Below are 15098 nucleotides of genomic sequence, written 5' to 3' on the forward strand. Positions count from 1 at the left end.
AATTGATCTCTGTGTTAATTAACAGTGGCTTCTGTAGCTAACAGACGAGTTGTGTTACCAAGCTTGAAGTACAGCGCAGACACTGCAGTGACTCTAACGCAGTGTCTATGAGTAGGTGCAGTGTGTTGGTGGGGATGAATGGATGGAGACCACCTCTCAGTCCCATTGCAGAAGTTGGTAAAATGCAAGTATAAATCATATAGATACCTTTCTGCTTTATCCAAAGTAAATACATGTGACTTTAAAATACAAATCTGAAAAATGTCACTATTTTCCCTTGATTCTTTTTTAAATCTTAGAAAGTTCAAACAATATCAATCTGAAAAGTTGCAATATTTTTTTCACAGACTTTTACAAGTAGTACTTAATAAAACAGGGACAAATCCAGTCACACTGCTGATGAACAGACCCAACAAGTCTACAGTTTCTGCCCTAGCCATCTGACAAAACAGCTCACACCACATTAGGTAGTGCTAAAACAGAAGGCCAGCTGGTCTTTGGGGCTACAATTTCCAGAGCTTCTGCTCCATCCCCTTGAAATCCTGCATCTATTATCACTAGGTTGAACAAAGCATCACAGTCCAAAATGAAATCAAACACAAAGTGTGAAGAATTAGGCCACTCCTACTGAAGAATGTAATTGTGATGCATTTTTAAACATAGTTTGTATCTATAGACACACTGCAAAAATATTAAACTCACAGTGAGATTCCTGTATTCAGATGCTTTGAAATGGTTTTCTACAGCCCGCTAGACTATTCTACATCCTATACTTGGCTTATGACCAATCTCTGTTTTAACAGCAACATGCACTGCTTCACCATGTCACATGTCCAGCATAAAACATTCAAGGTTTAATATCTCAAAGGGTCCATTGCCCTTTGGGGGTTTTATGGAGTATCAATATGAATTTACATCTCATCTTGTTGCAACTCTGTTTAAGGTTACTGATAATACCCAAGTGCTCCATCTATCATGGTGTTATTTCAAGATCAAGTAAATTTAAGTCAACGTGCATCCAAGTGGGATTGCTGGGATTTTTTATTACAGTTTGAATTATGCCAGTGCCATCTGTGTCTATTCCAAGTTCAGCTGACAAAGATCATGACTGTTCCTCCTCAATACATAAATCCCCTCCAAAAAAACCAAAATCAGCCTCTGTAATGGAAGAGAGCTGCAGTTCAAGACTAAAATGTACAAGAATAAAGTACAAGAATAAAATCCAAGTGATAAACTACACAGCATCCAGCTCTTTTGTACCTAAGATTAGAAAGTGCTTCCTTACCTTCCGCTCCACAGAGGAAAAAAAAAACAAACCCAAACATACAAATACTAAAACAAAAGTGACATTATATAAAATTTTATACAATGATATCTCAGCAGCTGGAGCATAAAAAAGTGTGTGTGAAGTTCAAATTTAAAAGAAAAGTCTTTGATACATAGTGCCACTTAAATTCCACTAACTTTATAGTCCTTAAGTACATACTTTATTGCTGTTACAAATTGGGACAAGTTTATATAATCCATCCACAGAGCAAGCAGACAACTGAAATTAATATAAAAGTCTGAACTGTTTACTTTTCATTGAAGACAGAACTTCCAGGAGATGCATAGGCAAAAGAAAATTTCCTTAAAATGAAGAATTGTGCAGCATGTCATTTAACTGACATTTACAGCCCTTCTTGACACCCAAGTAGCATACAGGATGAGCTTCACCCAGAATCTCCTCTACAACTATTTACTATAGCAATAAATATAACATTTTCAAAATGCAGTATTTTATACAATACCTCTGTTTCTCAAAAACCCAAGAAAAATCCCAGACTGGACTTATGAAACCTTACCTCCGATGGTACAAGTGTATCACAGGAAAATAAAAGAAATGCTTCTGCTTCCTGCATTTCCCCTGGTTCCACCAGCAATTTACAGCCACAAACAGCACCTACAAAGCAGGTAAAAATTCACAGCTAACAAAGTACATTACTGTACCCTTCTTCATGTAACATACAGTTTTTCCAATCCATTCCATCTGCTATTTTCAGTGTCTTTTCAACTCAGTATTCCACATCTGTTCCTCTTCACTCTCATACACAAGATTTTATTTTTGTTTGTCATTTTGCAACAGAAATCCTTCTGGTCACTTTTGTGTCTAGTTTTTAAGATTCTTAATCAAAATTATTCAAATTTACTAACCCATAATCTGTATTTGTTACTTTTTCTGCAGAGTGGAGCATGACAAGCAGAGGTTTCTGATAGCAGTGCCTGTGAAGTGTTCACAGGTAACTAACCTCTAGAAAGCAGTGTGATGGCTGCAATCTTAGACAATTACTAAGGTCTCCAAGGATCCTGGAACTGGAAGTAAACTTGCAATTGCCATCTGAAGGCAGGTGAATAAATCTGGGAACACTTTATAAGAAGAAACTTCTAGAGTTTTCAGGAGTAGAAATAACAACCAACCAAGAAGGAAACACAGGTTGCTTCCATTTATTCTAACACTCTATATGTTAAATTAAAATAAAGACAATTGGCTGGGTCACCCTAAAATGTAAGCATTCAAGTCCAACTGCTTCTTGTGGGATGCCAGAAATTAGCATCATCTTGGAGACGTAAAAGGTCATGTTTAACATTTGCATCTTCCCTGGAATTACCTGGTCTGACAATCTGCTGGCCACATGTTCTATTTCTTCTCTTGCTGCAATGGACTGGCCACACCACGGCGCATAGAAGAAATACAGCACAATTTCTGAATCTTGACGAAGGTGATCTGCATAGTCTAACTGTCCCCGAAAAAGATCAATGACTGGAGATCTTGTGGAGAAAAAATTCACTGGAAGTTTCGCTGGCATTGTTACATCTTTTGCTCGGCTGCAGGCAAGAAATTAAGAGTGGTTATTGAGACTGTACAGCAGGAGTTAAAAAAGTGTGTCCAAAGCCCTAATTTTTAATCTTAGCAGAGGTCATGCAATGACAAAATTTAGAAATTGATGCAATTATCTGACAGTTATCTGAGTTAGTTTCATTACATACCATAAAACCTAAAGATCACCCTTGACAAGCTTTAGAAAGTCACACTGTGATTCCGTGCACTCTGTTTATGGGTATGTTAGCTCACACTCTTACTGCTGGTTGCTATAGAGCATAAAATTACCAGGAAGAGTGATTTCTTTGGATTTCTTCCCTGGCCTCATCCACTTCTAACACTTGTACTTTGGGTAACAGCATCCTGATAAAAGAAGAGAGGCTGGTCATAAAGTTTTGTGATGTGATGTTTATATAAAAAAGAACTATTACCTTCTCTTACACTTTGCTTCAAAGTATTTTATATTTATTTTATACTGTATTAGGTAAAAACATGTAAATGTGTCTTGGTTTATTTTACTGGTGAGGGCAGGGACAGCAAGCTGTTCAGGGCACATTTCCTCTTCAATGTAAGGATAGTGTCAACAAATAGGAGTCTTGATTTAAAGTGATTGTGACAGGTTAATTTTCTTAAGAGAAATTTGTTTAATCAGCAATACCAACTACATAAACCAAATACTCAAGAAACCATTTTCTAGCAAATCAGCAATCAAACAATCTAGAACTCCAAATTTCCAAGGCATTTGGAAGTTGTTATGGTATAAATTGCCTTAAGTACAAGTTAATGATCATATTTGCTTTTCATCATATTCTCTGAATTCCAAAATTTTCCACTAGCTTTATTTTCACCAGAGCAAGTCAGGTGACAGAACTGGACTTCACCACTGTAATGCTCTAGTTTGAAATGGTTCCTTATCTGACAGGGGATTTCATTAAACACCGTGCATTCCTTTACTTTGTAATACAATAAAAAGCTAATGCAAAAAATCTTTTGACCTGATATTTGATCCTTCTTAGGTTACAATTCTAAAACAATTAGAAAAATTATTGAGCCCCAAACACTGTCAAGCTCATACGTTAAGCAACCTCCTAACAACACTGATAGTTTCAAACTTCAAAATAATTTTTAAACCTTTGTTTTTACAGTACAGACTTACAAAACTCTCATTTCCACATAATAGAGCATACACTTAAAGCTCAACATTTAAGAATTACTCCCAATACATTTTCTAAAAGCTATGGAAATTCTTAATTCATCCATGAAAGACTATTTGCTTCAAAGTCCAGAAGTCTGAAAATATTAACTGGTTCCTCATGTTTGCAATTCATTAATACCATTATTCACAAAATCATATTTCCACACAGATGGCCAAAAATCTCATTTTCTTCCATCGATTTCTAGCTTTGCTCTTTCCCTTCTCCCCCCTGTCAGCAACTCAGCACCTCCTTCCCCACCCTTAGGTTCTCATGTCACCTCACAACCATCGCTTCTGGTTCCCTCCTATTCCTGCACCCTGTGCTTGCCCAAACTACCCACTTCTTCCCGTGCTTTCTAACTGCCACCTGGACAGGCCCCAACACTGGTGCACAACAGCTCTAACACACAGGTCAGCACACACACCCATCAGCTGCAGAAAGTGAAACATGGAAGCACAGTGTTGATCTCACACTAACATACTTCTGCAACAGACATTAACTAAAATGTATCTTCCTTAATGAAAAGGGACAACCTAAATGCGTTTAAAACCTCTGCTTCCTGCACTGAATTAAACTGAAAGCTGTCAATTGGTCATTACAGTGTAAGTCTTGAAAATTAGATACAAAATTGGCTCTAAATTGCAAGAAGGTATAACCATATCAACAGAAGGCCCATTAACATGAATGGGTCAGGAACTACATGACTACCTTCAAATACGAAAAAGAGCCCCAGTAGTTATTAAAAACCAAAACACAATAAATCAATAGCTACCATAATTGCTTCTTAAGCCGATTTCATAGTAGTGAATATCACACATAACTGTAATACCAAATGCACAACAGAGTACTTTACACAATGCCCAGGTTTGCAAAGAGAATAGTACACTGAACTCCTAAAAACTGAAAAAGTATAAACTGAGGATTACATAATAAACGATTATACAAAGATAATAATTCCATACTGTTTATTAAAACACTGATTGTGTTGTTTACATGCTGCACAGAGCCTATAAAGGACTAATTTCCACTAAACAGCCACATAATAAAGGAAAACACATGCAAGTGGAAGAAGGATCACCCCTTTGACTTGCATGGCCCTTAGAGTGCCATTGCCGAGAGAGACATTTGTGTAATGCCACAAACAATTCAGGTTCTAAACCACAGGCGTTTCATAACAGCAAACATTAGGCTTCATTTGGCTATTTCTAGAGCCACTATAAACCTTCAACACCTCAAGAGATTGCCTTGTAGTGAAGGAATTTTCCCTTTCCATACTTTTTACCCCTTGGGCTCAAACATTACACATTGTAAGCATAGCGGTAGTAACTGGACTCTGTCACCAAGACTTGCTTGCAAATTGCACTGATGTGTGGTAAGAAAACATGTACTGTAGTCACAATGTACATATGCAATTAACCATCCTCCAAATTTCTACACTTGAATTTTCTATGTTTCTGACAGCAACAGAAGAGGGATTATTTTTCTGTTTCTCTATTTAACTACAATCTGAAAAGCCAAGCCCCTTTAATCAAACATCCTGTAAAGAGTACAGGGTGGCAAGAAGCATACACCAAGCGCATTCCATTTGTAAGGTTTCAAACACAGCTAGCAGTAAAATGAAAGGAGCATGAGGGTTTTAAGTAAAGGACAGCAGGAAAAAAACAAAAGCTTCAACGTAAGCATGGAAAAGAAAAATAAAAATTTTAGTAAAAGACAGTAAAATGGGAGGTGATTAACCCTTCATTATACATTCAGTAATATGGCAAGATATTTACACTTTCATCTACATAGTCACTGTGAGAGAGAGACTGCTGTAGAGTAGGCTGCATGGAGACCTCAACAGCAACCTCCCAGTACATTAAGGGGGCCTACAAGGATGCCAGAGAGGGATTCCTCGCCAGGGACTGTAGCAATAGGTCAAAATGGAATGGGTTTAAACTGAAACAAGGTAAATTCTGATTAGATATAAGGAAGAAATTCTTCCCCGTGAGGGTGCTGAGGCACTGGCACAGGTCGCCCAGAGAAACTGTGGCTGCCCCATCCCTTGCAGTGTTCAAGGCCAGGCTGGATGGGGTTTGGTGACAGTCTAGTGCGATACATCTCTGCCCACGGCAGGGGGTCTGAACTATATGATCTTAAGGTCCTTTCCAACCCTAACTATCCCACAATTCTATGAACAGAGAGGCACTGCAGCCCGAAGAGCAACTCCGCCAGAGACTTAAAATTCAAATATTAGATCCTCTGTGGACAGGTAAAACAGGGCAGCTTTAGTACTGTGAATCAAGTGTTTCTCAAAATAAAAATGCCTCCGATTCTGCAGAACAGGGAAGTGATCAGATTCTTGTAGCCATCTCCCACCCTTCAAATTAAACCCCAAATGCAGTAAACGTTCTCACATTAACACAGTGTAAGTTGAAACACATAACGGTGACCTTGACCTAAAATCCATCTGGAGCTCCCAGTTCAGGCTCCAGGAACTTGCTGCCCCACACACCACACGCAGGTGCCCGCCGTCCATGGCCAACCCTGCCTGTGCTCCAGCTACATACCCTGCTAATCTCAGCTCAGGGTTGGTTGTTGTCAGCAAACAGAAACCACAAGACTTCCGCAATGAACAAAGTGGCAGCTCCCAAGAGTGGCACCAACATATTAAACGGGGGAAAAAAAAACCCAAACAACAACAAACCATCTTTCTGTCTGAAGCAGGTGCAAGTAACGGGGTGTTGGCACTAACAAGCACCCCTTCCCCTCACTTGGTACCCCCACACCGACACAGCCGTCTGAGTGCTGAGGGAAGGGTTTCAGCCCTATGGTTTCTCAGTCCTTCTGAGGTACAGGCGAGGTACGAGCAATTCGCTGGAGGACAAACACCTTCTTCCACAACGCGCCCGTCCCTCGGGTGCCTGTGCGCCCGCGTACCTACCGCCACACCCCGATACCCTGCTGAGAGAGACGTGTCCTGACAAAGCGGCCACTTCCCCCCCACCGCGCACAAACGCTAGGCGCAGGCCCTGCTCCGGCCCTACATGGGTCACCAGGCCCGGCGCCCCCCACGACAGGCTCACGGCCGCCGTTGCTATGGGGACCGCCTGTCAGTCACTCACCGCGGACCGGCCGTGCGCGCCGCCGCACACAGCCCCACCACAGAGTGCTGGGGCGACCGCGGCCAGACCGGGATAAAGGGGCCTCGGCCCGGGGCCGGGGCCAGACCCCCGTGGGCAGCCCTGCCCCAAGCCTCCGCACACGCACTCCCCACGCCGCCACCGTTACCTGCAGGTGACTTTGAGGGCCACGAGGAAAGCACAGCCCAGCAGGATGGCGGCGCCGCAAAGCAGCTCGGGTCGCCGCGCCATATGGGCGGCACGAGGCCGCAGCCGCGGGGCAGCCGCAGGGCCAGAGTCGCCGCATAACGACATCGGCGCGGCTGAGGCGGGGAGGGGTGCGGGCCGCCCGGCCGCTCCCGCTCGCACACGTCTCCCTACCGCCCGCCTGTCAGCCGCGCCAGGGAGGAGCCCTCCGCCGGCGAACCAGCCGCCGCCACGTCGCACCGCCCCGAGCAGGCGCACAGGCGACCGGGCACGGCCGGGACAGCGGGGGCGTGGCGCGCCGGCCGCGGCGGCTGGCGGGACCCTTCGTGGTAGCGAAGGCAGAGTGGGATCCATTGGCGGTGCTGGGAGCACCGTGAGGCCGCCAGTCCTCATTTGCCCAACGGCCTCGGGAAAACCGTGCTAAGAATGCCTTCGATGGCGCCCTCCTGTGTGTACAGGGCAGTTACAATCCCCATCCCCGGGATCAGGGAGGGGAAAGTAGTTCCCCAGTAACTCCTCCGTCCCTGCAAGGACCGAGCCCCCAGCCCCGGCAGCTATCCCAGACAGCCCAACACCGCAGTCATTAAAGATCTCACACCGTTCGTACGGAACAAGGATTTCATGTTTAGTTTTGTCTAGAATTACTTCGAGTAATTTACAGAGCACTTACATTAAACAATGAAAGCATAAAATTGAGAAAACAATTCGGAAAGGCACACGATACAATCAGGTTTTGTCACAGATATAACTGTCCATAATACTCTATTTCAAGCTCAGTTCATTACAAACAATGTAAAAAACTAGCACTGCAGCAAGTGGTATTTTAAGCACCAAGCTACGCCTGTATGCACACTGTACATGATATTCAAATAGCCTTCAGCCCTGGGGGGAAAGAACAGTTCTCCCTCACTCTGGCTAAAGGGTAAGGTGGTGTTCCCGTAACTGTTGTGCTTTTACTTTGTGAAGTGAAAGGCACACGGCCTCCAGGCTCATCCTCTGCATGGGTATCACTGAACTTTGGTTCAACACTTTTTACATACACACTATGTGGCCAATGACTACATTCAAACTACTGAAGTCATTCTTAAAGCTCTTCTAATGATACAAGGTCAGCCATAACAAAAAAAAATACTATTAAGAGAGAGAAGTATGGGGGAAAAAAAACCTAGCTTCAGCTACTTTGAATGACTAAATAAAGCTTGTTTTTGGGGAAAAGGAAAATTAAAAAGCACATTAAGTGACCACACAAAGCACGCTGAAAGCACAATCTGCAGAGAAGTCAAAACACAACAGAAGCTCTCTCTGTTCTAAAGCCAAAGGACTCATCAGGCCGAAAGCACCTCAGCCCATGGATGGTTTCCCTTTGCTGTAGGCTGCAGGAAATGCCATCTAATCCCATACACCTTGCAGCTGAGGTGGGGGTGCTTCATGCCCAAATCAAAAGGCTGAAAACATGTCCCACCTCCAAAACGGTGTCTCTGCTTCACAAGTGAGCTGTCTATTCTTGCTATTTAGTGATGCAATGAGCTAATGACAGTGCAGAAGACTGCAAATGAGAAGCTAGAGACACAACCAACTTAGTAAATGTTTAGCTACAGGTGCTCAAGCTTTTGCTAATAATGAAATAATTATTAGTTTGTTTTTACAAAATCTCAGTCCTGAGATGCTACATGCAGAAAACAACTTTGTGTAAAGTTCTCTTTTATTACAGGCAACATTAGTCCATACAATAGTACACAATACTGACATACAAGTGTAATCTTTCAAAATCATCATTTAAACAGCAAAGACCAAGAAACAGAATTTTAACTACTTTTTTTTCTTTCCAAGATCCTTTTTCAGTAAATTATATTGAAACATACAAATAGAGAAAAAATACCCATTCAACATATACTGTAGTTAAATGGTTATTTTGTGTAAAATCTTTAATAAGAAAAATCCTTTTTAGCAACCTACATATAGATAAGTAGCAAACTTTGTTTTAAACAAATCCTCTCCATTAAAAGATCTGAAGAATTTTCATCCATCATTTTCTTCTTAGCCCATAACACTCTGTTTTGCAATACCATGATACCTTAAAGTTTTTCAACTGAAGGACTGATACTAGGGGGCTTCCTAGATTATAACTTCTCTTCCCCCCCTTCTATTTCCTAACTTTCTGTCCAACAGAAAGTGAGTAAGCGCGTAATACTTCAGATTTGTTTTTAATCACCACTCTGTTTCATGAGAGCACAGACAGGTCTGCTCAATCCCCCTAAATCTACTATATTTTGCTGTTCAGGAGGAACAAGATATGCCAATAAAAGCAGAAAACCTGCAGCTTATCTGTCACATGCTTTTTATTATTGTCAAATTTTCTGTTTTATGCTTCCAGCTGATAACATGTATGTGTCACCTCAGTATTAGTTTAAATCTTTAAACAAAAAACTATATTTTCCAAAGTCATTATCACTGGGAGCAATCAAGTGATCTTTCCTTGCTTTGCTGAGCTTCATTCTTAAAACTTGTCTTCGTTCTTCCCATTCATGGAGTTCAGCATTTCCATGGGCAAATTTACAGTTGTTTCCTTCAGTACAAGTACCAGCCATATATCTGTTAAGACAGATTTCAAATAGTGTTTTCACAGAATCATCACAATTGCTATTGCATCTAGGTATTTTCTTCTGGTCATGCTTCTCAAACACACTACAACATTAAGGATAAAAATAAAATACTAGAAGAGAATTTACTTTTTAAGTAAGATAATACTAACTCTGTTTAGCATTTGATTACATTTTTCTTTCCCAGCTGTCAAGTATTTATAGCAGACAAGAGATGGCTACTTTCTGTTCTTCATGCTCCTACTTTACTAAGTCATTTAATGTGTGATACCTTTAATTTCATGAGGTTAAATTACCAGGTAAATGAATACATTATCATTTAACTCATTAAACTAAAGCACTACTATTGTTGAAAATATTTCACACAGCTGCAATAAACTAGTTTAACATCACACAAACGTTAATTTGCTTCCACAATTGGGCACATCGTCACTCCCTGAGTTCTAAAAGCATGTGTTAAAATACTGTAAATTACTTAATTTCTTGTTCAAAGATTTATGCAAAGCAAGAAATACTAGAAGCATCTGTCAAAATAAATAACCACCTTAATTATTGACACTACAAACTGTTATTTTTCAGCATTTTTGACATCTTAAAAGCCACATACCTATCACAAATGCTAAAATTTCCAGTTGGAAAGCGATACTGCCAGCAGTTTTGATCGTCCTCGGTGTGGAAAACCTTCTCTTTATGCTTTTCAGAAGAAATGTGACCCTGCCATTGCTTCTCACTATTACAGTTCTTCCCACACATCCAACAGTGAAAATCCACCTGATTTACAGGGAATTTGAAAACAAAACATTGAGAATTCAATACTGTAAGCACAGAATTACCCCTAATACATTCTGGATGTTTGCTTTATGTTGGCCTGTAAATTGCTGTTAACCTAACAGATGTAATTCTTTAAAGAATCACCTGAAGTTTATGATCTCTACTGGCTTTAGAGGATTCAGAAGAGATTTACAGCGTCAATTAAAAGTTTGCAATTAGCATAGCTACCTATAATCTAAGGAAGCACCAAGAAAATAAGAACAATGCATGTTACTGACTGGGGGGGGATGTGACACCACAACAAAAACCCCACGTTTGAATTTAGAATTATACCTATGATTACTTACTGTAACTTCAGCATAGTCAGTCGGCATGTGAATTTGCTTCCCATTCTCTTTGTTTGCCTGAGCAGCTGTATCATCTCCCTTTTCTGGTTTTTGACTTTTTAGCCATATGTCATACAACTGCTCCAAGTCTTGAACTAATGAGAGCAGAAGCTAAAATAAGTAATTAGCAATTGAGGCAAGAGCTTGAGAATACTAGATAAATGAGTGAGTTTGAAAGCATAATTCAGTCCTCACCTGTTGTAAGAATCAAAAAGGAAGGACACAATGTAGACAGTTACACAGTGTAGAGATAAGATCTTAAGAGAAACACCAGTCTCTGGCTACTTACCAAGACTCATTGTGCCTATCTAGGGGAAAGTAAGATGTTGCACACTTCTGAACAGGCACCCAAAGTACAGGTAACAACTGCCACTGGATAATAACTGTTGCTGTGTAGTGATACCTGAATTTTAAAGTACTAATACAAAGTGTACTACAGCTTTTGGCAAATTCAGTCTGCTTTCTTGTAGACCATGGTAATATAATTTATGTCATTTATTACTTCCAACTTTTTGCTTTATCTCCCCAGTAACATTCTAATTGATTACAAGTCAACAACAGAACATGAATAGTAATTTACAGTGAGTGCACTGGGGGGGAAAGGGGAGAGTGTAGGATTCTTCTGCTAATAGCTTGCCCCCATGTTATCAGCAGAATCCTAGTGTGTGCACATGGCAATACAGAGTATAAACACCAAACAATATTGCAGCATGGATCAATATACTGTTTCTAAGACATCTAAAAAAATTCTACAAACTAGGGTTAAAAACCACAAAAGTAACAAATATATAATGTAGCTTTTTTTATTTAATACTGATTTTGAATACCCAGTCTGGGTCTATTCAAATTAACACCCCCCTGACCCCCCCAAAAGGCACCTGCAAGGCTTACTATAAAAGACAGTGAAAGAAAGTGGATTAAAAAGTAATTGAGGAACAAGAATGAAAAGCAGAACAATTGGATTCACAAGGTTTAAGATTTACTCTTCTACTTACTACTGTTCTCCTTCATATAGGTCCACATCTCTCTCTCCTCAGGACTGTGAGCAAATGAGCAGTTTCCATCATACTGACATTTCTTGCCCGAAGTAATATGATTGCACAACTGTAATGTGAATTAAAAAATATATCCTTTCGAACATAAAATAAAACAGACGATAGTAAAAAATGGGGGGTGGGGGGAAGTTCAGTCTCGGCAAGTGTTTTCCCTCCCACCCATTTATATCACATGAAAAATAAAATCATATTTACTTTATAAAAACCTCATATATTGTAGTTAAAAAAAATCAAATTGCTGGAAGCAAGCACTATGACTGCTTTTTGCTTCCTACCATTACCAGTCTACAGATATGTTTAAGCTATTTCTGAAATATTTTCTGGAAATAGTCAGAACTTAGAACTTCCATAGAGAAGGTACTTCAGTAGTAACAGTGAGATCAGTGCTTTTCTAAGGCTGAAACTCTATATAAACACTATAAACATATTCCCACCAACCATAAACAAATTCCCAACCAATGGAAATTCCTGCTGAGCTGAGGAAACCAGCCTAGGAAACTAGTATTTTCCAGTTAGCCTATTTTCTGAACTAAAACGTTAAGTCTTAGGTTAACATACATCAAACTGCAGAGGCACTTGTTTCTTTGCCGGAAGAGGACGAATGGTCATCCACTTTTTACGTTCATTAGACATTACTAGCACCACACGGCGATCTTTGGTCCACCTAAAAACCAGAAAATACTATTAAAAATACATAATGTGTACACAGAAGCAGAACCATGAAAGCCCAGAAAGGTTTTTTTATAAAGCTTTTTTCTTAATTTAGCTGAATGCTGCTGAAACTTTACCATAATTGCATAAGTGATAATTAAAAAACCCAACACAAAAATCCCCAACCAGCCAAAGTGTTTCTCATTGCCAATTATTAACACACAATAACAAGATGACAGTGTTCTGCTTCAATGTATTTTTTAAATTCCTCATATGACTCTTTCCCAAGCAGTAGCAAGGTCTCCCACTAAAGGTTTTAACTGGCTGATACAACACTTTCACTGTGTTCTCTTACTTACGGGTGTCTTGCCTTTGCACTACAGTACTTTTTGTTTCTGTCTGGCTCATTAACTTGACCATTTCTCCAGCACTGACCACAAACAAACTTCATTTTCAAATTAAGTGATCCATATTTCATTTGGTTCCCAAGGATCTTAAGTAAAAAAAAAAAAAAAAAAGAACAACAATAAAAGGTATTTTGTATCTGCAAAGAAATCCATACATAATTATGAATTACCCCCTACAATAAGAGTTAACAACACGTCTGGTAGCAGATGTTACACTGTAATAGTTCAGCTTGTAATTTCAAACTAGACATTTCTTAACAAACGCCTTTTTATTTAACTTATTTCTGATTTCACAACCCAGAAGTTGTGATAATTTATACAAACTAAACATATAAAAGACCTACATTTTGAAAAGATAATTTATTGACTTTAAAATTGTATTTAGGTTTTATGTTCTGCCTATGATAGAATAAGCAAAGCAAAAAACGAATTGCACAGAAGCAAAGCAGCATCCTAGTGTAAATGGAGTGAGCCAAAGAAAGTCTACAAAGAGGTTATTTGAAGAGAGCATTAAAAAATTAATTTCTAAGGTAAGATACATTATACACAGATGTAGAAAAAGAACAATCACCAAATTCACTGTAGAATTAGTTTAATGGAAAACCAAAAATACCTGTGATCCATGTGCACTAGCTTCCATGTTTTGCCAGTACTTCTTTGATTCTTGAACAATAGTATCATGTGAAATACCTGTAAAGGAAGGGGAAAAGTTCTTGAGCACTTACAACAGTTGTAGCATTGCAGGCATGCTTGAACTGGAATATTTCTGAAGCCCCAAAGCTTTTATCTGTTTTTCTTTTTATATATTGTACACATATACACACACTCATGTGTGGGTATAGATATACATTTACATCATACACACACATACGGGCCTTCAAAACAAAAATACTGTATATGTCATCACATGAAAAGCAAACATAAACTTTTTTTAATTACATATTGCTTTAAAAAGGTCCATCTTTGAGTGTTTATTTAAACATAAATTACTAAACCTGTAATGCCACTCAGAAAAATTACCCAAAAGGCAAGCTGACAGACACTGGATCACCCCTGCCTTATTTACAAAGACTGTAAACAAGCCCTGTTAATTAGGTTTTGCTTCAGAAGAAAACCACAAAACATTCCTGTATTTTGACTAAGGTTCCTATAGCAGCTACACAGTGTTCACACATACTGTAATTCCACACAATACAGACTGTCATCTATGTTTTGATTTGAGGGTCAGTAAAACAATTATTTCCCGAGTTAGCATTCCTTTATTTTCCACAACTTACATTCAGAACAGGAACCTCATTCAAAGGGTAGAGGGACTTTGGCAAAGCATGAGGGCAGCATGAACACATCATAAAATACAAAATATTCCTTCTGTGGCAAATCAGGTTTCTTGGAGACCCAAATCCTTACTTCCAAAAGAAGTTATAGTGCTAATTATTTGCTATCCTTGACTTTGTAGGGGCAGCTGGTGAGAAAATAACTGTTTTACTTTCACACAGAAACTTCTAAAGACTCTTGCAAGGAGGGTCAGAAGAGAAAAATCAGCAAAGAAACAGTTATCTCTTATCTCTATTTGACTTTCTTCCTCCAAGATTTTCAGGTCAGCATGATATCTCATGTCAGTATACCTATACAAGAATATAGATAGAAAGCTGAAGCAACAAGGAACCTCTTCTTCAAAGAGGGGACAAGTGAGGCTGAATCTCAGACATAAAGGGGCAAAAATGCCAGAAAGGCTGTTAGCACATTGGAATTGCCAAGTTTCCCTTTTAGCTCCATGTACCACAATGATCCAATGTGATTATTTAATATCTAAAGTACTGCTGTCATACAGAGCAGGATAGGAAGAATAAGCAACTATTACATG

At 39.6% G+C, this 15098-nt stretch overlaps 2 protein-coding genes across 4 annotated transcripts in view; both read right to left on the reverse strand.

Moving 5' to 3' along the window:
- TXNDC11 (thioredoxin domain containing 11) overlaps nucleotides 1-7499 on the reverse strand; it is a 32228-nt gene extending 24729 nt beyond the window's left edge. Inside the window, exons 1-3 of one of the 2 annotated variants that reach the window (XM_034065338.1) lie at nucleotides 7327-7499; nucleotides 2649-2865; nucleotides 1845-1942 (exon numbers count right to left, since the gene is read on the reverse strand). In XM_034065338.1, coding sequence (XP_033921229.1) covers nucleotides 1845-1942; nucleotides 2649-2865; nucleotides 7327-7472 — 461 coding nt within the window. In that variant the 5' untranslated portion in view covers nucleotides 7473-7499. Of the gene's footprint in view, nucleotides 1-1844; nucleotides 1943-2648; nucleotides 2866-7326 lie in introns of those variants that run through there. The other variant, XM_031050322.2, reaches the window with a different exon arrangement.
- A 469-nt stretch (nucleotides 7500-7968) lies between these two features.
- The window catches only part of ZC3H7A (zinc finger CCCH-type containing 7A), a 31554-nt gene continuing 24424 nt past the window's right edge, over nucleotides 7969-15098 (reverse strand). For both annotated transcript variants that reach the window (XM_031050321.2, XM_005150689.3), the window contains 7 exons: nucleotides 13848-13924; nucleotides 13187-13320; nucleotides 12735-12840; nucleotides 12117-12225; nucleotides 11083-11216; nucleotides 10572-10735; nucleotides 7969-9956 (listed from right to left, as the gene is read on the reverse strand). In XM_031050321.2, the coding sequence (XP_030906181.1) occupies nucleotides 9767-9956; nucleotides 10572-10735; nucleotides 11083-11216; nucleotides 12117-12225; nucleotides 12735-12840; nucleotides 13187-13320; nucleotides 13848-13924 (914 nt within the window). In that variant the 3' untranslated portion in view covers nucleotides 7969-9766. The remainder of the gene's footprint in view (nucleotides 9957-10571; nucleotides 10736-11082; nucleotides 11217-12116; nucleotides 12226-12734; nucleotides 12841-13186; nucleotides 13321-13847; nucleotides 13925-15098) is intronic.

The sequence above is a fragment of the Melopsittacus undulatus genome, chromosome 8 (assembly GCF_012275295.1).
Source record: "Melopsittacus undulatus isolate bMelUnd1 chromosome 8, bMelUnd1.mat.Z, whole genome shotgun sequence".
Taxonomy (NCBI): Eukaryota; Metazoa; Chordata; class Aves; order Psittaciformes; family Psittaculidae; genus Melopsittacus; species Melopsittacus undulatus.